The 22,341-nt window shown below is 32.8% G+C and overlaps 2 protein-coding genes, 2 long non-coding RNA genes and 1 other non-coding gene across 6 annotated transcripts; 3 read left to right on the top strand and 2 right to left on the bottom strand.

Annotated features, from left to right (window-relative positions):
* Nucleotides 1-1,385: 1,385 nt before the first annotated feature.
* Nucleotides 1,386-4,190, top strand: LOC105138325 (uncharacterized). The gene is made up of 3 exons (XM_011044376.1): nucleotides 1,386-1,964; nucleotides 2,083-2,250; nucleotides 2,401-4,190. The coding sequence occupies exons 1-3, from the start codon at nucleotides 1,428-1,430 to the stop codon at nucleotides 4,117-4,119; spliced, it is 2,424 nt and encodes an 807-aa protein (XP_011042678.1). The 5' UTR covers nucleotides 1,386-1,427; the 3' UTR covers nucleotides 4,120-4,190.
* A 5,171-nt stretch (nucleotides 4,191-9,361) lies between these two features.
* Nucleotides 9,362-14,430, top strand: LOC105138324 (uncharacterized). Of its 2 annotated transcripts, none has more exons than XM_011044375.1 (11): nucleotides 9,362-9,738; nucleotides 9,914-9,998; nucleotides 10,109-10,305; nucleotides 11,641-11,723; nucleotides 12,693-12,738; nucleotides 12,862-12,918; nucleotides 13,074-13,128; nucleotides 13,203-13,303; nucleotides 13,419-13,482; nucleotides 13,590-13,723; nucleotides 14,024-14,430. In XM_011044375.1, exons 1-11 carry the CDS (start codon nucleotides 9,649-9,651, stop codon nucleotides 14,195-14,197), a joined length of 1,086 nt encoding a protein of 361 aa, XP_011042677.1. In that variant the 5' UTR covers nucleotides 9,362-9,648; the 3' UTR covers nucleotides 14,198-14,430. The 2 variants fall into 2 exon arrangements, with proteins under 2 accessions (XP_011042677.1, XP_011042676.1); XM_011044374.1 differs by having other exon boundaries at nucleotides 13,419-13,485.
* Nucleotides 14,431-15,177: 747 nt separating this feature from the next.
* LOC105138322 (uncharacterized) lies at nucleotides 15,178-18,217 on the bottom strand. The gene is made up of 4 exons (XR_844746.1): nucleotides 18,127-18,217; nucleotides 17,868-18,036; nucleotides 15,759-16,317; nucleotides 15,178-15,679 (listed from the first exon to the last, which is right to left on the bottom strand). It is a non-coding gene; the product is annotated as an uncharacterized LOC105138322 (long non-coding RNA).
* Nucleotides 18,218-18,575: 358 nt separating this feature from the next.
* On the top strand, nucleotides 18,576-18,649 carry TRNAV-AAC (transfer RNA valine (anticodon AAC)). The gene has a single exon. It is a non-coding gene; the product is annotated as a tRNA-Val (tRNA).
* Nucleotides 18,650-19,358: 709 nt separating this feature from the next.
* On the bottom strand, nucleotides 19,359-19,921 carry LOC105138323 (uncharacterized). Its single transcript, XR_844747.1, has 2 exons — nucleotides 19,814-19,921; nucleotides 19,359-19,718 (listed from the first exon to the last, which is right to left on the bottom strand). It is a non-coding gene; the product is annotated as an uncharacterized LOC105138323 (long non-coding RNA).
* Nucleotides 19,922-22,341: the final 2,420 nt, after the last annotated feature.

Genomic DNA, 22,341 nt, shown 5'->3' with positions numbered 1-22,341 from the left:
TTATATATTTTTATTACATATATGATTTTTATTATATATAAGTATTAACTTTTTATTCATAATTATATTTTTTATTTGATGTCAAAAAACACTTTAACACCTATATAATAATTATTTTATATTAAAAAAATTATTCAACTTATGAAAATGCCAGTTAAATAAACCTGTTAACACTTCATCTTTTGTTTTTATTAGCATAGATGATTCTTAATATATTTAATTAAATAAACATATTTGAAAAGCTTGTATATTTTATTTTTTTTTAGAAATAATTATTCAACTCCCACTTAAACACATATCAAATCACTGATGCTTTTTTATTATAAAAAATATTAAAAGAAATGATCAAATAAATTTTAAAGAAAAAACAAATAAAATTCCTATAATGTGCTCCATTGCTTTGAGCCAAAAATATTATATTTCAGAACTTACCTTAAAGTTTGAACTTGTACTAAAAACACATCTCAAGATTTACATTTAAGTTTGAATGTATTTATCACCGATTGTTTTTTTGTTTTCTTTCCTAAAACATTAAATATAATGAATGGAAACTTGAATTTTTTAGCTCACATAAACCGAGAACTTATACTCCATTACTTGAACTAAAAACACATTTCAAAACTTACGCTAAAATTTAAAATGTATCGATCATCAAATTATATTTTTTATTTACAACATACAATATAATGAATTTAATTATAGGGCCTCGCCTAAAAGCCACATGTATGTACATATATTTGTTGACATGAAAGTTCCGCATGTTAGCACTCTTTCGGCGCAATGAACTGGTAACATATTATGATAGCAGACCTTATTCATAAAGGAAAAGGGGGAAAATAAGAATGTTTCGAAGGGAGGTCATAAAGCAAAAATGTCTCGTCTTGGAGATTAGGGCTTATACCTACTTGAACCTATTGTATTTTTTATATTATCATTAGTTATATTTTTTTTATTAATATAAATATCGTTGATACATATTTTAACTAATTTTATAAATTTTAAAATTAATAATTATATAAATCTTTAATAATTTTAAAATTTATAGAATAAATTCTAGAAAAATAAACTCAAAATCTAATTAATTTAACTAATAGTTTATAGTATACTATTTTATTTTAATTTTGGTTATGGTTTTATATATACAAATTAATCGGCTATTATTCTATATTAATTAATTAAGCTGATGAGTCATGCCTAGTTGGCCACTCTAACTTTAACCTGACTGACTGCAATTCAATGCTGTTCCAACACCGAGTATTTGCAGCACGCCGAAGTCTCACATCAGCTCCCACATCCCCTCTTCTGACTGTCAACCTCTGTAGGACTATTGTGCTATATAATCTCAGCTCTTATCAATCCAAATCCCACACCTTCAAGCATTGCGCTGAGCAATATTATCTGCAGAGCCTAGACCAATCCCTGTAATTATGTCAGCCGCAACAGACCGAGCTCGAGCTGTGTGGCTCCGATGCCTGGCCTCGGCGTTCAGGACTGCCCTGGCATGTACTATAGTGGGTTGCACCACCCTCTACGGTCCAGCTTCTATCCGTCACCATATAGCCTTCCCTGCATTCTCTTATGCGACTGTAATACTCATAGTCACTGATGCAACCTTAGGTGACGCTCTTCATGGTTGCTGGCTAGCACTCTATGCCACGGTCCAGAGCGTGGGGCCGGCTCTGCTCAGCCTTTGGCTGATTGGTCCAGCTATGCTTACTGGTGGCACCATATCATTAGCAGTGGCTGTGGGTGCATTTGTGGTGGTTTTTCCTGAGGGGACTCATTTAGTTGCAAAGCGAATTGCATTGGGTCAGATTGTTATCGTGTACGTTGTAGCTTTTATCAATGGTGTGCATACCGAGGCTATTATGCATGCTTTGCATGTAGCCGCTAGTACTGCTATTGGAGTCTTAGCTTGTGTTCTTGCCTTGCTGTTACCGTATCCAAGACTGGCTTGTTGGGAGGTAACTGATAATTATCCTTAATTCTCCTTGCATAAACATGCATTATAATCATATTTAAAAAAAAAATTGTGATGAGTGGAAGATAAATATTGTTAATCCTGTAAAAATCACTTTGCAGCTGAAACTGAATTGTGAAAGGCTAGCAGAAAATGTTTCTGAGAGGCTGAACCTTTATGTAAAAGCTTTCTGTGCGGAAGACAACGCTTTGGCGTTGACATCTATCTCTCAAGCCAGGTCATTGGCTGTTGCTGGAGCCAAACTTCTTCAGTGTATTACACGCTACCAAGTAAGCAACTTTGTAACATTACACAACGCCATCGATTCTGTATGGTGTCTACCACGCACTAGTGGCGGGCTAGCTTTCAGTTACAGTATTGTTGAGTTGCTTATAATTAACTTCCATGCATGCACCATTTCTTTTGTGGATTGTGTACAGGAAAGCGTGAAATGGGAGAGACTTCCATTGAGATTTTTGAGAAACTTGTACTTGAATCCGGGAGAGAGATTGCAAGAGCTCGAGATACCATTAAGAGGGATGGAAATGGCTTTAACCAGCTGTACCACCTCATTACCTGTAAGAATTCTAGATGGAGAGACCAAACATGGTCTAGTTCAACTAGTGGAGAATGTTAGCCTCGCCCAAAAACAGATCAAGAATTGTTTGTCTAGAGATTCTTTAACTGTTCCAGAATCAAATGCTGATAATATTGTCGAATCCCACCAAACACTTCAGACAATCTCAACAAGGCACCAAGATTTGCCTTCTTTTTTCTTCTTATTTTGCATGAAACTCCTCCTCTGCAAATCACTGGGGAAACCAATTACCCCCACACAACAAAAAGGATCGAGCACTCCATGTAAGCAAACTGGGTTCTCCAAGAGCACGTGGATGAGCAACTGGTCTACAAGTGTAAGCAGCAAAAGGCTTATGCCAGCATTCAAATGCTCTCTCTCCTTGGGTCTCGCTGTCCTGTTTGGTTTGATATATAGCAAGAATGATGGTTATTGGTCAGGCCTCCCTGTAGCGATTAGCTTAGCTGCTGCAAGGGAGGCAACATTCAAAGTTGCCAATGCCAAAGCACAGGGGACAGTATTAGGGACTGTATATGGAGTATTTGGCTGCTTTGTGTTCGAAAGGCACTTGTCAATAAGGTTCATCTCTCTCCTTCCTTGGTTCGTTGTTACTAGTTTTCTGAGGCATAGCAAGACGTATGGCCAGGCAGGTGGAATTTCTGCAGTGATTGGAGCTGTGCTAGTACTGGGCAGGAAAAATTTTGGCCCACCAAGCGAATTTGCTATAGCAAGAATTGTGGAAACCTTTATTGGATTATCTTGCTCAATCATGGTAGACCTTCTCTTGCAACCCACCAGAGCTTCTTCTCTAGCCAAAACACAGCTTTCTAAATGTTTCGAGACATTGTCAGCTTGCATTGGCTCAATAAGCCTAGCAGCCAACAACAAAACCAACTTGCTAGAGAACCAGAGGAGACTAAAATTGGATGTTAGTGAACTAGGGAAGTTCATTGGAGAAGCTGAGGTGGAGCCCAACTTCTGGTTTTTGCCTTTTCCTAGTCCTTGCTATTTTAATCTCTTGGGGTCTTTGTCAAGGCTGGTGGATCTCTTGATTTTTAGTGCTGATGCAGTGGGACTCCTTGAACATGAATCACAAAAATTTGGAGCTTCGTGGAAGGAGTACGTAACTAAGCTAGATGGTGACCTTGAAATTTTCAAGGAAATGGCTGGTTCCTTGGTTAAATGTTTTGAGGATGTCACGATGTTGTTATCCTTAGAATTTCTTGAAAAGGAACTTGAAAACAAAAACATCTCTCATGATCTTGAAATGGGAAAATCTTCAAACAGGAACATTTTTAAAGTTTCCGGCTTAGATGAAGACAAGATAGATAGCGTCACCAGTTCTTATCTCCAACATTCAAAGGAAATGGTAGACAAGTTTCACGCAGATGATGAAGGGGAAAGAGAACTGAAGAGTCAGGTGGTCTTGTGCATGAGTGCTCTAGGTTTTTGCATGAACAATTTAATAAAAGAGACCAAAAAGATTGAGAAGGGAATCATTGAAATTCTTCAATGGGAAAACCCTTCAAAACACATAAATTTGTACGAAATCTCATGTAAAATCCGTGCTCTATACAATTGAACAATATTGTACCAATTTACAATTTTAATGCAAAAGCCCCATGTTTTTTTCGGGTATAATATTTTGAAAAATTAAATCTTTAATTTCGTTTATGTTCGAGCATCAATTCATAAATTGAATAAGTTATTAACCTAGTACTATTTAAATCCTGCGAACAAAAACTAACGTAGCTTTTGTTGTATTTGGTTGGTGTGCTGTGGTTTCAATTTTATTGTCGAGGAGCTATCATGTTTTTTTGGGTGGGAGGAAGGCGACGTGAATCTGGAGGCTCAAATTATTTTATTTATTTGCTATATTATATTTGGAGGAAGAAGTTTTGAAGTTTCGGACTCTTATTATTGTAGTCTTATTATAAATACCAGTCTCTTGTTTCTCGGCATTTGTAAATCAAGGCTTGCTCGGAGAAAAAGAGTAAAATATTAAAATATTGGGGCTTCTGGGTTATCTTTCTCTCATCTGGCCTCCGGTCTGTTATGGGTTGTAGTTTTTTTCTTTATTTTTAAATAATGTTGACTATTATAATTGCAATGTAAATCGGTGAAATGTGATTTTTATATATCTTTTAATATTTGTTATTTTATAAAGGTTAATAGTATGTTTTTTAAAAAAAAAAATTAACTCTCTCTCTCTCTCTCTATATATATATAAAGTATAAAAAATTAAATTAGAATTAAAAAAATACCAAACTTATAAATCAAGCCACTAAGAATAAAATGAAAGTAGATTTCGAGCTTGAGTTTGTTTGGCAGTATAATTATATTTATTTTTAAATAATTTTTTTATTTTTTTAAAATTATTTTTTATATTAACAGATTTATAAACATTAAAAATATCTTAATTTAAAGTAAATAAAAAATAAAAAAATTAAATATTCTCAAAAATATTTTTAAAACTTAAAAATAAAAATGCCTAAATAAATTGCACGGTTTCAGCTGGGAGCACCTGGCATCAAGGATCCACTTGGCAGAGAAATTGTAGTTTGCGTAATGCTATGGAAGTCCATGTGATTTTGAGCTGTTGTCTTATTGTTTAAAAATGTACAATAATTGAATCTTTTTGATTTATTTTGGAAGTTACTCTTTTCATTCAATTGTGTACAGTATTTAAATTTAATAAATAAATAAAATTTACATATTTAAAAAATATAAAAAAAATAATTTTGTTTTCTATAATCTCATCGCTTTTCTCTTATTCTTTTCAAGTGTCTCTAAAAAAATAGATAAATACGTCTTTTTCAAGAAGTTAATTAGTTTTGATATTACTTTTAAAAATGATGGTGCGTGGAGGTCTACAAAGACGAGCGGTGGAACCACGTCGATTGGTGGAGGGTCACGGCTCCCCAAGGATTTGAAAAACATTTTTAGTCCTAGAACTTTAAGAGTTTGCGTTTATATCCTTCTACTTTACATGTTTTCCATCCAAAAATCGATTATTTTCTTATTCATCTATTTCTGGCTCCGCCCATGACAAAGACAAAATAGATTCTATTAGGTCATTGAGATCTTGCAATAATGTATAGCTCTTATGGGTCCAAAAATCCCTTCCCCAGGTGATGATCTTTAAAGGGATAGAATCTCGGCATCATCCTAGCAGCTCGCCAGGTTGATTTTCAGACGAGATTTGAATATCCAGCCGTTCATCTTGCTTTAAAACAGAATACCAGAAAGATGGCTCCTCGGATCTGCAGTACTCTTGCAGCTGTCCTCTTTTGATGTTTTTGCCTAAGGTGGTTGTTTTTATATGCTAAACTTTTAATCATGTTAGGAAATCTTCTTATTATTTTTTAAATAGTTTTTAATTAGAAATATATTAAAATAATTTTTTTATTTTTAATACCAACACATTAAAAAATTTTAAAAAAATAATTTAAAATAAAAAATAAAAAATATTTAACTTTTTCTAAAAATATTTTTTAAATATAAAAACAAAATAGAGATAAGACCTCCTCCCATCAACCCCTCTTGAGTGAAGGCTGGCGACGGATCTTTTCTGTCGGGACCCCACTTGACTTGACCTAATTTCTTTTTCATATTTTCAAAAGAATTTCTCTTCCACATTTTTTTTTTTAATGCCTGACATAATAATATCCTAATAAAATTATATAAAGAATCTCACATGTTCAATAATTTTATTTTTAAGTCATATATATTTAAAATATTAATAGAAGATGCGATTTAAAAGTATAAAATCATATCATCAAACATCATTAGTGATATAATCTAATTAGTAAATTGTTAATGATTAGTAAGATTATATATATAAATCATTCAAGATCTCTTTTATATATAAAAATCATGTATAAGATGTTAAATTATGTGCTTATTAATTATTTGTTAAATTTATTTATATTATGTAATTTAAAAAGAATACATCAATGTCTACCTAACTTATAGTACATGATAAATAGATATTATACGATGTTAGAGGACATTAACATATTAATTTTACACGTTATTGATTAATAACAATTAATTATCAGTACTATCACATGCTCGTAATAGCATATTAAACTTCAATTACAAAGTAAAGATAGAAACTTAAATTGATTTTTTATATATAGGATTTGAGTGATGTTAGATACTCAATAAATTGGCAAAATTGCCTAACCCAGTTGGTTGGGTAGCTAGAAAATTAGTGAAATTTCCATCCCCGTCGGTCTATAAACAAAAACATTATAACAATTGCATGTATAAGATATGTTTTAATTTTTCACATCTCTTTGTATTTAAAATCAAAATTATAAAATAAAACGGAAATCATTTATTGCATTGTTCAACTAGATAAGAAATGTAAAGTTTAATAATATGACAGTAATTACTTTTTGTTTGGAAATTTATTGAAATAATACTTTTTATTTTAAAAAATTTATTTTTAATATTAATATATCAAAATAATATAAAAATAATAAAAAATAATTAATTTAAAACAAATAAAAAATTAAAATATTTTAAAAAATATTTTAAAATATAAAAACAACAATACTTTTATGGGTAAAGCTTCGAAGTAAACAGTGCAACTGTGATTTATTAGATAGGCCAAAACGGAATAAAAGGAAATCATAAAACAACTTTTATCTCCGATCAACAAAATATGCGGATGATAGGTAACAACAGTTGAAATTAAAAGATTGATTTTTTTTTATTACTTTAGTTATTTATTTTTTATTAATTTAATTCAGATTAGAATTGATAATTTATTTTAATTTGTCTAAATTCATAAAACCTAAGCTAGGATCAAGATATTTCCATTCAAGCTTTGTTCATTAAATAAGATGATTCCATCCTGTTTAATTTTATATTTTAAAAATATTTTTAAAACAAATTAAATTTATTTATTTATTTTAAATTAATATATTTTTAGTATTTTCAAATTATTTTGATGCGTATTCTTAGTGTTTTCAAATTATTTTGATGCACTGCTATTAAAAATAATTTTTAAAAATAAAAAAATCATTAAAATATATTTTACACAAAAACTTATTTAAAAAACAATTCTAATAATACACCCAAAAAAGTTTAGTTGCTAGACAAACCGAAGGGAAATTAGGAAAATGAGGTGACCCAGCATGCATGTTCCCTTTTCTAATTTCTGGCTCAGTATGAATTAGTTTTTGACACACAATAATTGTTGTCCGATTTGATTTACATGTCTGGCACCTCGTACTCATCAGGCTATATTGTTGCTGATAACTACTTTACTGGATGTAAAGACAACCTCAGGAAACGCAATGGACATCCATTATTTGAGCTTATTCGTCATGGTATATTCTTGTCTTTCGGTTTTCAGATCTTAATATTTGACACCAATCTTTTCCTTCCTAATACATGATGCAACGCAGTGGTGTATAGCTCCTGTGGATTTAAAAGTTACGGTTCCTCTTGGGTCCAAAAATCCCTTTGCTAGGTAATTGCATTGCCTGCCTGTGTCTCGCTAGCTGTTTCAATCCCTGGGAAAATGAATTTCTTAGCGAGCCCTATTCCTGATCCCACTAGCTTGGTGCTTTCTAGCCTCATGATGTAGAATAGGTAACGTTACAAGGAACATGTTCTTCGTATTAAATTGTTAAGGGACATTTTAACTCGGAAAAATGTGATATCTTTCAGGCAATAAAAACAAGTGTGATGGGCTTATCTTGGATTTGTACTCTTATTTTTAGAACGGTCACTGAATGGATTCACTCATTTGTGATACCAGAGAGCAGGATTTTGCTTACATCTACTTCAGAGGTGTGTGTGTGTGTGTGTGTGGTGATCCTCAAACTGAGAGCTCCTGGGCCAATTTTAATCCAATTGGTATGTTCAGTCATTGTTCCAAACCAATTTACTTGCATTTTCACTGTTCTAATAAGCTAGTAGTTTCCTTAAACTTGCTGCTTGTTCATGACGCTTGTTGGCTTGCTCTGCCACGGTCCAATTCGTACGAGATCTCTAAAGTACTGTTTCACTGTACTTTGATAAAGGGTTTCTCTATAAACAACCAGATGTGAAAGATTGTTGGCTATTTTAAAAAATTAAATCAGTTAGATTTGATTTATTGATGCATCTTTTATTTGGATCCAATCCTAAAAATACCACCGACACTTAGTCCCTTGTTTTAGATAAATTAAGTGAAAAAAAACAAAATAATTGTGTTTATTTGTCAAGATTATAAGTTCACTGTGCTAATTAAAAAAAAAAAAAAGAAATAATTGTGTCCCCTCCTGCCCTTCTCCGACCATTTGTCGCCTTGAGTAAGGTCTTGTTCTGATTTGCTTGTGCAAAAATGGCAAGTGTAAAACACGTGTAAGAAATGCAAGATTCCGCCGCCATCTCCAGCCAACCACAGGCTACTGCACATGCCTTTTCCTTTAAGAAATAAAATAAGTCTAAAGTTCTGATCCAGATTCGCCCCAGCATGTAAAGTTAATTACAATTTTGTCCTCAAATAGTAACTTAACTAGTCATTATTCTCTTACAAATTATATGTTAACCCTTATATTCTTAAATCAGTCCATAACTTAGTACTTCAGTGGCTACAGAGTACACAGTTTATTAAAAAAATAAATTGCATCCAAGCTATATAATCCTTATTTATTTTCAAATTTTGCTTATTCAGTAACATTATTGCCTTCTCGTAATCTATAGCAAAAGGAGAAAAAGTTAGTGATCTAAATGATTTAGCTAACAAATTAAGAGGACTAATCTTATACGCTACTCTATTTATCCTTCTAATATCATCATTATCGTAACTTAGTGACGGTCTCGGTAAGACCGAAACAATGACACAGCCAATATTTATATTTCTATTTAAAAAAACCAAATAAAAAGAAGAAACTCCTCTGGTGTACGTTATTGAATTTAATTGTCGACAACAGGAGGAAGACGCTTCTTCTTTAATTTTAAGCCATTAGAATTTGTATGGTCGCTTGCTTGGATCGGAATTTATTCATCAGGCTTGGGAGGGAGGGAGGGAGGGTCGGCGATTTTTGGATCAAATCAAATGAGATGGCTGAAGATTGTTGTTGTTAAAATAGTGTAATTATATAAAGATATGGAAAAGACAAGTTCACCCACGCCTGGAACTGGCAGCACAGCTTATCTGAACGCTCTCACTCTTGAAATCGAGAAAAAGCTGCAAAGGGTTCGTTCCTTTCCTCTTCCTTTCAATTTCCTTTCCTTTTTCTTGGGATTCTTTTGTTCACTAAAAGGATTAAGGAAACTATATGTTTTCTGATTTTTAGGTGTTCCCAAATCAAGAATTGATAATTTTATTTTTTTTGCTAAAAATTACGTGATGTTTTTAATGACAAGGACAGGCACTAGCTTCTCCAACTCAGAGACGTAACTTGTTACAAGAGTTGTTTGCTGACAATGCTTTGGAAGTTGATGATCGCTCTCGAGGTCTGTTATAATTGCATGATGATATCAATCTGTGTTAATGGTCTGTTGTTATTTCTCATTGTTGGCTTTTATATTATGCACATTTTGATTTTTTCTTGCATTGAACATAGGTATAATTTTCAGCAGGGAAGAAGATGCAATTTCTCCTGTGGAAGATGATGCTGATGGCCAACTGTGCTTTTTCAACTTGCTCGCTGATTATTATGTTAGGGTACCTGAGAGTGGAAAACAAATCCTTCATCTGATTCTCCAACTCTGGAGCCAGTCATTTGCATCACATATTTTCTTTCTTTTGTTCCATAAATGGGTATGCAGCTTGGCTCTGTTCCAGTAATTTTTTTCTCTCTTTTCTATTCATGAAGAATCACATTTGTTACTGATCTTTAATATAGCAATACAGTTCTCGCATTGGTCTTTTGAGAACTCGATATAAACCCATATTTTCCTTGCCTGATTGCTTGTTGAATGGCAGCAAGGAAGCCCTGTCAAGATTGCTTCTTTGCTGCTGTATTCGTTTCAGAAGTAGATAGTCGAATTGACCTGCTGTTTGCTATTCCTTTTGTAATGCAACTTATTTGAACTGCTCCACTGATAAAACAGTATAGGCTGCAAGTGAGCTAGTAGCTCAGCTGGCAATAGTCAAGTGGTAAGCAGTTTACTAGAGGGAGAGGACATTCCTAGTTCGAACTCTACCACTTGCATCTCTCAATCCACATGTAAGTGTGTAATCGATTGGAGACCTCGAGTTGGCGGGCTCTCTCCCGTGATTTGGCTCTTGGGAGTGGCTGTCCGCCCATGGGTCGCGTCCATGATATCAGAAAAAACAAAAAAGAAAAAACAGTTTAGGCTCTGGTGGGTTGTAAGTCTGACTGTTCCAAACTGGTCGAAAATATATTCTAGAATCGTTTGCAATAGCAAGGGTGGAAATGAAAATGGTTGAACTTGTTTTTTTAGCTCTATAGGAAAAAGAAAAAGAAAATGCTAGGTTCTCAATCTATGCTAGTTTTCTTTACATTTCCAAAAGTTTTGTTCTTAAGGTGCATGACTGCTATTATTACCAGAATTCACATAAATTTTCGATTTATGAGATACCAATACAGTCTTGTATCCCAGAGTAGACCCTATTTTCACATTTGACCTGTCTTAAATCTCCAGCAGTGACTCCTAACATGTGCAAACTATGTTTTGTGGCTTCTAAGGTTATATTAGGCCTTGTTTTCATCACTTTTTGTGTTGTAGATCAAAATAGAAGTTATTAAATTCAAGTTTGGGCTTAAATGAAATACCACTTTATTTTCACTTGTTTTGGGAAGCTGTTGCTATTAAGAAAAAAATGAGTGGTTTTAAATTTGAGTCATAACTTAGTTATGTATATTTCCTGATTCAAAACTTTCGTTTCATTTGGTTTGCTGAATCTATGTGAATACTGGTTCTGGTTTATGTGCTCCAATAAGATTCAGATGCAGGTGTAGTTAAAGGTTATCAAATGGGTTGCTTTGCATGAATACAATTTGAAAGTTTTTTTTTTTATGTTAACCATCCAAATTTATTTGAAACATTAAAATTTATTGGGAAAGTATAATGCTATATTCCATCAGTTGTGGCCATATAATGCTGTGTTGCACTTGTATGTTTTCTGCAGCTTTTTGAAGCCCAGCTGGATAATACTGAAGTACTTCTACGTTTCTCATCTGCTCTTGTTCAAGGTGCTACAGATGTTTTCTGGTATGAATATCAGTGAGCTCAGATTGGTAGTCATTTAGTGCTGCTAAATACTAATGAGTGTTGGAAATTTTGTGGATCATGCTGATCAATACACAAAACTATTAAAGAAAATGAGTTTCATTCTTCGTTGTGCTTTTTTTTTTTCTTAATATGGACTGGGACATATTGTTAATTGTGAAGGACACTCTCAAGATTCAAAATTCTATTTGCTCCATATGTTACTTCCTTTTTGTTTTCTTTCCAGATGGATTTGGGTTGATCTATGAAATCAATTCAATGCATGGAAACAGTATTTTGACTAGTGGATCATAACTAATTAAAATTCAAACTGCTTAGAGTCTGTGGCTTGTACCATTCTGTGAAGGGGTTTTTCTTTTCAAGAAGAAACGAGGATAAGGTTTTTCATTATTCATTGAGGAAAAGTTAAAGAAAAAAGAAGTGAAGACAAAAAAAGGAACTTTGATATTCATTTAACTTCTGGCGTTTCTATCAACCTCTGTAGCTGTTTCATTGTGCTATGATTGATTCCTGATATCCTGCTGTTATTATAACCTTTGCTCCATGGGAGTTTAATCAATTTCAAAGTGTCTTATTGTTGCATTAACAGAGAGCATCCTTGCTTCTTCCTTTTTTTCCTCTCCAACCAAATTTCTGGATCCCTTGCATCTGAAATTTGGTGCCGCCACTGAAAATCTATTTTTTCAAAGGGAGTCATAGCAAACCGAAGTATGGAAGTACTTTAATATCATTAGTTTCAATTGAACTTTTACATGTTATTGAGTGCTGTCAATAAAAGTTGCGTGTCCAGTTGATTACTGTACAAACACCATTCGGTAGAATCATAAACTAGGATTTAACAAACATTATATTTTCCCTTTCCATGTTTTTGGTTTGAAGATATCTCACTGCTCTCTTCTACCATTCCATCCATGCAACAATGACTTGAACCTTTGTGGTAAAACTTTGCAGGATTGACATCCAAACAAACAAAAGGCATTTCCAGTCCCTATTTCAGGCAAGTGTCCTTCCAACATAGTAATTTAACCCCTTCAACTGGATATACATGGGTAAAATCTTGGTCTCTGTATAATTATTCTATTCTTCCTCCTTTCTTTACTTTTTTCCTTGTTGATTTCAGTATCTCCTTGATGAAGTTGCCTTGGCGCCTATGCGGTTGAATAAAATTCCGGTGCAGGTCTGGCATTGATGCACTCTTTTTTATCTTACATGCCAATTGTTTTTATGTATGCTTGCCTTCAATTTTACTTCCAGAAAAATATGGTGTGGACTTCAAAATTTCCATGAACGCATTTGCGTTTGAAAATAATATGTCATCTTTCATTAAATCAGGCCCAGCGAGAACTGTTTCTTTTGCTATCAAGGTTCACCCTCTTTTACAACTCAGGCAAGCTTTCTAACTTGTATAGATTCAATATTGAACAACAAACGGGTTATCATTTTATAATATGATCTATGCAGTTGACAAGCACGAGAGCTTCTTAAAACAGTTTCCTGTTTTTCTAAATGCTTTCTTGGTTGGTGGCCCTGCAGACTTCTTTGTTATTGAAGTTGCAGACCAGGTATATTCTGTGTATTCAATCTTAGGGCATTTATTTTCTGAAGAGTTGGTTATTTTATACCTGTAGAGAATTCATTTGTGTATTCATACGGTTTCCAAATTCTTTTGCCTGCCAGCTTCAAAAGTTAAAGGTGGAACCAGTTCTATTGCATTACCTTTCACACATTAAAGTTCTCCAAGGTGGTATTATCCGTCACTTTCCAAAATCAAAGTGTCTAACATTGAATTGACCTGATATAAACAATTGCAGGTTATTCTGAATAGGGTAATGTAATTAATTTCTTCAGGCTTGGAATTGAGAATGACCACAAGTACAAGATTGAAGGCATGTTTGTATAGCTTCACTTCTCCTGGTGGTCCAATGTATCCCACAAGAGCTGTCCGTCATGCCGCCTGGGATTCTTTGGATTTGCTTTTCCCTGTGAGTGCTTTTATCCCTGGTTGTTAGCATCATCGACACGGTTCCTAATCAAATTTCATCAAGTAAATGTCATGAAAGTGCATATTTTGGTATCAACTTTACAATCAATAAGCCATACTCTTTAAGCAATGCCGGAGCTGTAATAAATGATGCACTGCTTAAGATGATTAGGTGCATTCTTTAACGATCATGCCTGGATAATATTTATATTTAGAAAAGGAACTTCAGTGGATCCATGATTCCACATTCCTAGTACATGCCTTTCATGTCGTTGGCAATAATATTAATTGCCTGCCACAGGTCGGGCAGTATCCTCGACATCTCATAAGCCTCTTTTTTCGACTCCTGTATCCATGGTGCTGGCCCTCTTCATGTTGGAGTTTCATAATATCTTGCATTAAGGCGGTATTCTATTCTCTGTTGGGGCTGTTGTTTTCTAGCTGGTATAAGCTGAGAGCGCCAAAGAACTACTGAATGGTGATGACAAAATATCCGGTGTCTTGGCTCCCCTGAAGCCTGAACTTGCAATTTCAGCTTGAGATGTATAACATTCCATGTTATTTTGTGTTGTATAAGTGCTATTCTTTTGCCTTAGCTACCCTCTCATTGTAGCCTATGAGGGTATTGTCCATATGTTCTTACCCGTTTGAAAAAAAAACATTTATATATTATAATTGGATGCATAAATAAATTGGATTCTTTGACATCATTCTTCTTGGTCAAATTTATTTGAGGTGCACGTGTCAAATCTCTCCCTCGAACACCCAAGGAATTCTGCACGATTAGCATATGGACCGGTTTTGAGAATGTAATTATAATTATTTTATAAAGTATTTTTTATTTATAAATATATTAAAATAATATTTTTTTATAAATTATTTTTAAATCAATACATCAAAATAATATAAAAAAATTAATTTGTCGTAAAAAATAAAAAAAAACTTATTTTTAAAACATAAAAATAATATTTTTACATGTTAAATGGATTGTCAAGATAGATAAATAAATAAATAAGCCATCAAACAACCTTTGCAAGGTTTATGGGAACAACAGTTAAAAAACAAAAAAATTCTATCCTATCAAAAAATAAGGAAATAAGTCAAGATAATAACTATTTCATGTATATCAAAAAACTACCAACTAATATTCATATTTATGGTAATCTAATTATAAATTTTTTATTTTATTTAAATTAAAAATTATCAAGAAGAAATTATAATTATCAGCTTAAGAAAATAAATATTTTATATTATATTTCTAATTAAAAAAAAGTAAATTTATAACACTCATTAAATATGCTTGCATATAAAAGAAGAATACCATATTATTCATTATTTTGATTTTTTTTTAATTTGAAAAACAATGACAAGCATCCAAAAGAAAATCGTATCGAACTTCAAAAATATATTTTTCAAACTTAGTACAAATTTAGAAAATATGAGAAATAGTCTTCAAATTTGTTTTTCTTTCCAAAAAAATTGGAATACTGCTATATTTCTCAACAGCACCAAACTAACTCCACGAAATGACATACAATTGTTGGTTAGGAATATAGTGGACTTAGCAAGAGCAGTGGTCTGGATGCAATTGCAGCTTTCAAATTGCAATTCAAGAAGTGTTGGATTTACCCTCTCGTGCCCAAGATGATTTGCGCAAGCATAATGACTATCAAGGGTCAACCAGCTGCATTCTGACCCAAAAGCAGGAGCTTCGAAGAATGCAGAAGGCAGTGCAAAGCTCTCACTCGTCAGTGTAGTTTAACCAGCACCCAGACATTCCAGCTGCAAACCATATTCCAAGCTCTATATCCACCTACGTTTTCAACATCATCAGGTTGAATGAAGCAGAGATGCAAGTTGCAGTCCCTATTATGAGCTGCATCAGCAGTCATGATTCATCAAACAATCAGGGAACTGATATTTCACCGGACAGAATAGATGCAGCTTACTCGAGAACCTGAACATTAAAAAACCAACATTAACAAGGGGCCAGCACGAACAGTTAAAAGCGATGGAAGAAATATGAAGAAATCTACCTCCATATCTCCCTGATTTTACTATGAAGAGGGAACCAATTGACATCACAGCATGGCGCAGCTCGTGACAAAGTTTGATTCTCTGACCTTTGTAGACAAAATTTTCTGTCAAAGAAAATAGTTCTTCCGACCCCAACCTATAAAATCACGAAGCTAAACAAAAAGCAAAAGGTGCATTATATAGAGATAGCTGCCCATCAACCCACATCAAAGAACAATACGCAATAAAAGCCCAAACTTCCACAATAAAGATTCTAATAGTTTTCTCTAACAAGTATTTACGAAATCACTAATACAACTTGGATGAGACATAGAAGATAGCTCCATTGCTGCATGATCAAGCACACAAAAGCAATGCACGAAAGATGTAGGCACTACCACCAAGACACCAGAAATGACTTCAATTTATCTGCATTGATTCTGAACGATACTTCTCTAAATATGCATCAAGATCTTCAGCAGATACCTTTTCACCACAGCCCCTTCCACATCAAGGCCCCTTCCAAGTCCGCCGCCGCCACCACGTAGTTGTCCCAATGCACCACCCCTACTTCATACACTGCAGAATAATCAAATGGAAACCCATGAATGAACAAGAACAATAACAATTCTAGTACATTTCTCTGGGTGAGGACACATACCAGCATATTCCAGTCTTGGTACCAAATAATAGTTGCATTAATAATATGTTGAGGTCTTTTTTCCTTAGTTTAAAAGAAAAATATGCTCGGATGATAAATGAAATTGCATTCCACTCGCATACAGATGTAGATGTAAGAATCTTACAATTCATGTTATGAATCTGAAAATCAACCATGAACTCAATCACACAAAACAGTATGAATTGCTGGGTGACCTGGATATGGATATTAATTGTGTGATTCAGGCACAGTTTGTTTTGAAACTCTGAATTCCATGACTCAACCAAATTAAAGAACAAATACTAACAAAGAGATGATTAAAAGAGGATCTGCATGATGCAGGACATATTTGATTGTCCTACAAGTGATTTATGGTGGTTTTGAGTTTGGAAAATTGGAGATTTTAGGGTTTCCATCAAAGCAAAGGATATGAGGTTTGTAAACTGAAATATGGATGAATGCGCAAGGCAGATAGAAGTTTTAAAAACAGGCAGTTATATAACATAACAGTCACTATTTGATGAATTCGGACAACCTCCTTCAATTTTCTGCCATTACAGAGGATGCAACAACGATTCATATAAAAATCAGCCCTAACAGCATTATATAACAGTAACAGCTGTTATGGCTGTTATTTGAAGATACAACCCATTATTTAAAAAAAAAAAAAAGTTCTTGATAGTTTTGGTTGACTTCCGTTTGTTCTTATTTCCAAGATTCCACACAAAAGAAGCAATTCCAACTTCTAGTAATGTAGTAGTAGTACATTGAGACTCATGCTCAGTTAACTTCTTTTTTTCCTTCTTTCTCTCTCTAGTTACTCAACTCTCTTTCAACCTTCTTCACACAGTTATTTTTTATTATCTCACCAAATCAAATACAAAGTTCAATTATTTGATGGGGAAGATACACCCTTACTTATAACAAATTGAGGTCATTATGATATTTTGACATAGTACAGCAGGCACCACCAAATCCAAGACCTCAAAGGCAGAAAAAGCATCTACCATACACGAATGTCAGTCAGACTAGCTTTTAAGTTCTAAACAACCGATGTACAGCGAAGCCCACCAAAATCACGCACAACACAAGATTTCAAGATCATATGCATAAGGAAAAATGAAAAGGCCCTTAGATGCTAAAACTTAATTGAGCAGCAGATAATCATCCTTGTGAAATTCTGCACATAATGTACTGTAATTGGCCAACAAAGTTCAAGACTTACCTATAACAAGAGAATTAAATGATGGAACAAAAATTCTGAAAACAATTTGGCAGCAACGAGACACAATGGCACGAAATTAGCAACCAATGACAGTATCAAAACACAAGTTCTCAACATATTTTGCCAGAAGACGACAACCAAGATCATAGGAATAATGAACAACACAACTGACAACAGGCAAACAATAAAGAGAAATGTTACAGCAGCCAAGCAAGACAGAGAAGAACAGGAGGGGAGGCTTACCGTCCAGAAAGTCCATTAGAATTTCCAAAAGCGGCATTAGCAAGAGGAGGTGCAAAATTTGTTCCCACGATCTCTATCTTCATAGGTTTCCCATCAAGCTGAACCTTGCTGTACCTCTTAACAGCAACCACAGCTTCAGCTGGCCGTATGAAGACAACTTCTGCGTTCCCTGAGAAAAAAAAAAAGGCATTCTGAACTACAACAGGACACAAAGAATCCATCAGAAGTACGTAGGGTATGCCAAGCATGAGTGAGATACCATCGATCTGCCGCCCCGGTCGTGATGGATTGAATACCTTTTCAGTTCACCCACTTCGGAATAAAATCCCTGCACATAGTTTACTCATCTATCAATGGATGGGGAAGCGGCGAGCAGGACCGGTTCCGGAAGGGCGGTCTCGTCCACGGCCCGGGACATACAGAATCCGGATTTTTTTGCTATTTTTTATGATGTCATCAAGGGACATGTCCAAAGTGCTTGACATTTTATTTTTCTTTTAACTTAAAATCAGAAAAATAAGATGGAGAAAGCAAGAGAGGAGGAAATTGATTTACGAGGAGGAGGAGGAGTGTTTCCTCGAAGTAAGAGAGTGTGCTTCAGAGAATGCCCAAAATGTTTAAAGTGTTGGAGGTCATTGGCGCGTACTTCCACGCTCTTTTTCATATCTCTATGTAAACATTAAAATAAAGTATAAAGATTGGCATAAAGGTGTCGTGGTGTAGTTGGTTATCGCGTCAGTCTAACGCACTGAAGGTCTCCGGTTCGAGTCCGGGCGACGCCAGTTTCATAGCTTTTATAGCTGCTTTGGGATTCTCTTTTCCATCTTCTATGCAATTTTGTTTGCCTCACCTAAAAATTTGAATCTCACTCCTCTAGGTGGTTTTTTTAAAACAATTTCTGTTTTTTTTCTTTTCATTCCTAAAATTTTTTAAAAAAATATGCATAAAAAAATATTAAAAAGAGTTATTAACAAGATAAATTTAAAAATTAAGAAATAGATACAAGTTAAAATATATGATATGGTGTGACTAAGAGTTTTAATTTTTTATTTAATTATATGAGAATAAAAATATTATAAGAATAGTAATAATTTAAATTTAATTGAAACAAAATAATTTGCTAGGAAATTCCTCATTTTCTTATTAATCTTTTTTAATTTATGTTTTTTATTTATTAAAATTCATAAGCAATCAAAACAAATATAAAAAATGAAACTAAATGATTTGAAATAATAATAAAAAAGTATCTTTCTAGTGAAAACACATCTGTCTCACTAAAGCGCTTTATTTTTTTTGGCAATTTTTTTTATTAAAATATTTATTATTTATACAACATATCATATACAAGAAAAGGTCAAATACATCTAAAACCTTTACACGTAGAAAAGATAGCATTGAACTCAGGGTGCCGTTCATGCATGGTGATCATAGATATTGGTAAAATATAATTAATCACATATAACTCTGTGGTTTATATTTATAATTAAGTTCTATGAAAATGCATTGAGAAATACAACTTTTATGAAGATTGCAATACACGCATGGAGATTGGATCATGGCTCCTTACTCCATTTTATTCTTTTATTCTAGGTACAGTCCACAGTTCCACAGCATTCCTTAAACAATTATCACGAGAATATATCGCAGTTTTTGGATCTTAACCAATTACAGGGACTAGATAAACAATGCCATGTTTATCAACCCAAACCCAAACCCTATCGCACCGAAAATTCTCGATGATTGATGATCCTTCTGGCGCAATTATAGCTTCAACCAGAGAGTTCTCTCTCTCGATCGTTTCGACAGCGCACTTCCCGTCTACTCCAAGAAGCTCCGGCCATGAACTCTTACCTGTATTGTACACAAGTTAAATGTTTGTCAAGACAAACTATGGACATGACGTTTTCAATTACTGCTTAATTTCAGAGAGAAAGAATATCCATTACCTTGACAGATAGATGTCATTTCTTCTCCTTGTCACCTTTAAGTATTGTTTCCAGCTAGCTTGTTCTGATTTAGTTTTGTTGAGATTGAGGTGAGCATATTTATAGCGTAGCATTCATAATTGATGGCCATTGGTTGGTAATCATTGACTTTTATTCTAGCAGCCAGCCAATAAACTAGTAATTAAGTTCGCAAGTTGATTGCTTTGGCAGCGATAAGGATAAAAAGGATGCATGCATGTTTTCGTATGAACATCTAGCTAGCTGGTTGCCCACCCTTACACTATTGTATTTTATGTTTGAAAGATTTTGTGCAGGAGTGTAGGTAGGATTATTCCTGAGGGGCGGCTAAACGTTATGGAGTTATTTTTATCTTTATAATATAGTTATTATTTTAATTTTGTTAGTATTTATATTTATTAAATACAAACATACAAAATATATAAAAAATATTAGGTAAAGCAAAGTATTATTTATGTTTGATAAACTTTGAAATAACATAAAAATGATTTTTATTAATTTATTTTAATTGTACTCATCGTTCTTTTATTATGGATCTTTCAATAATTTTTTTCTATATTAATAATCAAATAATATTCAAGAAAATTATTCTTCATCTAATTATAAAGTCTTGTTTTAACAATCTTCATCGCTGAAAAAACTTTTTCAATAGTTGTCGTTGAAATAAAAAAAAATCGAAATAAGCTGAATCAAACTGTTAATAAATGGATAAATTATTGATTTTTTCATTTCAACCAATCCTTGACATAAATCAACACCCAATGACATATTCCTTAACTTTGGATGATTGGGCACATCAAGTTCATAATGCTGCAACTAAAATCTCAAATGAATTTTTTCTTTGTCGAAAAAATCTTCAAGATAGAACTTGTCAACAACTAAGCATATATTTTCACTATTGAATAATTTATAGATATTTTTAAGATCTAAATTTATACTCAACTTAAGAAGCTCAATCGCCTGCTAATCGAATCTATTATTTATCTCTTGCAATTATTAATTAATGATAGCTATAAATATATCAACTCGGTAGTGATGTTCCACTTTTACTGATTTGTTTTACAGCAAGAACGTTCCACACTAGAAAAACAAGTATATCAGGAATTTCAATGTCTTGATACTTACAAAATAATGTACTACCACAATCTTTAGATTTACCGATGGAATTTTTCATCGATATTTGTACTACTATTTTGTTAATAAAAAAATTACTAACGAAAAGTCTTCATCGGTGAATCTTTCATCAGTAATTTTTTGTCAATCGATAAGTCCGTTGGTAATAAAAAAAAATATTGTTGATGGATATACTAATAGAAAAGGTGAGCAAAAAAAATTTCATTCCATCAATAATTCTCTCGGAAAAAAACTGTACGTAATTTTGCTGGTAATTATTTAAAAATATTTAAAAAAATATTCTATAAAACTATAAAAATAATTAAATTAATATTAATCAACACTTTATAATACTCGAAATGCTTGGAAAAAAAAGAAGAAAATCAACTCAAAAAAATTTGCAACAAATAAATAACACAAAAAAATAAATTCAACTAAAAAAATTCATATGAAAAAAATTTAAATATCCTATAAAGAAATCAACTAAAAATTGATATCATATAAAAACAATCCTATAACAACATTCATAAAATTATTAAAAACAAAAACAATAAAAAATAAATATAGTGAAAAAACACAAAAAAAAAAGAAATTTTTTTCTTTACCTTAAACTGCAAGTGAAGCCAAGAAGAGAAAAAAAAATGTAAAGTATAGTAATTAAAAAAACTGAGAAGAAAAAATAAGAAAGGAAAAAAAGACATATATGAGCATGGAGAAGAAAAGAAGGAGTTTAGGAGAGAAGAGAAAAGGAAAGGGAACGGGTCTGTTGTGAAATTAGGGATTCTAGACTTTTATTGGGCATTTTACTGATAATTTTACCAATGAATAATTAAATATTAATATTTTTAATCATTATATCGATGATTTTATCCGTAATATTTAATTTAAATTTTGAATTTAATCAAAAATTTTCAGAAACCTCCAAATATCACCAATGACTTTTCAATCCGTTGATGATTTCATCTGTAATATTTAATTTAAATTTTTCAGAAAACAGTCAAATAACATCGATGAATTTTCAATCCGTCGGTAATTTTATATGTAAAGAACCGTAATTAACAATGTAATTGGAAAGTGAATAATTCCAAAACTCTCTGTAAAATACCGATGGAATGTTTCATCGACAATTTTCTTTGTAATTAACATGATGAATAATGTTGATAATTTACCAAGGATTTTACTAACGGAATTACCAATGAAATAAACTTCGTCGGTAATTCCATTGGTAAAAATGGCACATCATCATTTTTTTAGCTTTGTTTTAATTTTGTTTTTCATTGTAATTCCCTCGATAAATACCAAGGGAATATGTCCATCGGTAAAATTCATCGACAATTTACCAACAAAAATATTCTCTCGGTATTTTTATTTGTATTTATCAATTTTCTAATAGTGAT

Source organism: Populus euphratica, unplaced genomic scaffold, assembly GCF_000495115.2.
Source record: "Populus euphratica unplaced genomic scaffold, PopEup_1.0 scaffold88.1, whole genome shotgun sequence".
NCBI classification, from domain to species: domain Eukaryota; kingdom Viridiplantae; phylum Streptophyta; class Magnoliopsida; order Malpighiales; family Salicaceae; genus Populus; species Populus euphratica.
Note: the sequence above shows the minus strand (reverse complement) of the source record. Positions and strands in the feature narration are given on the sequence as shown.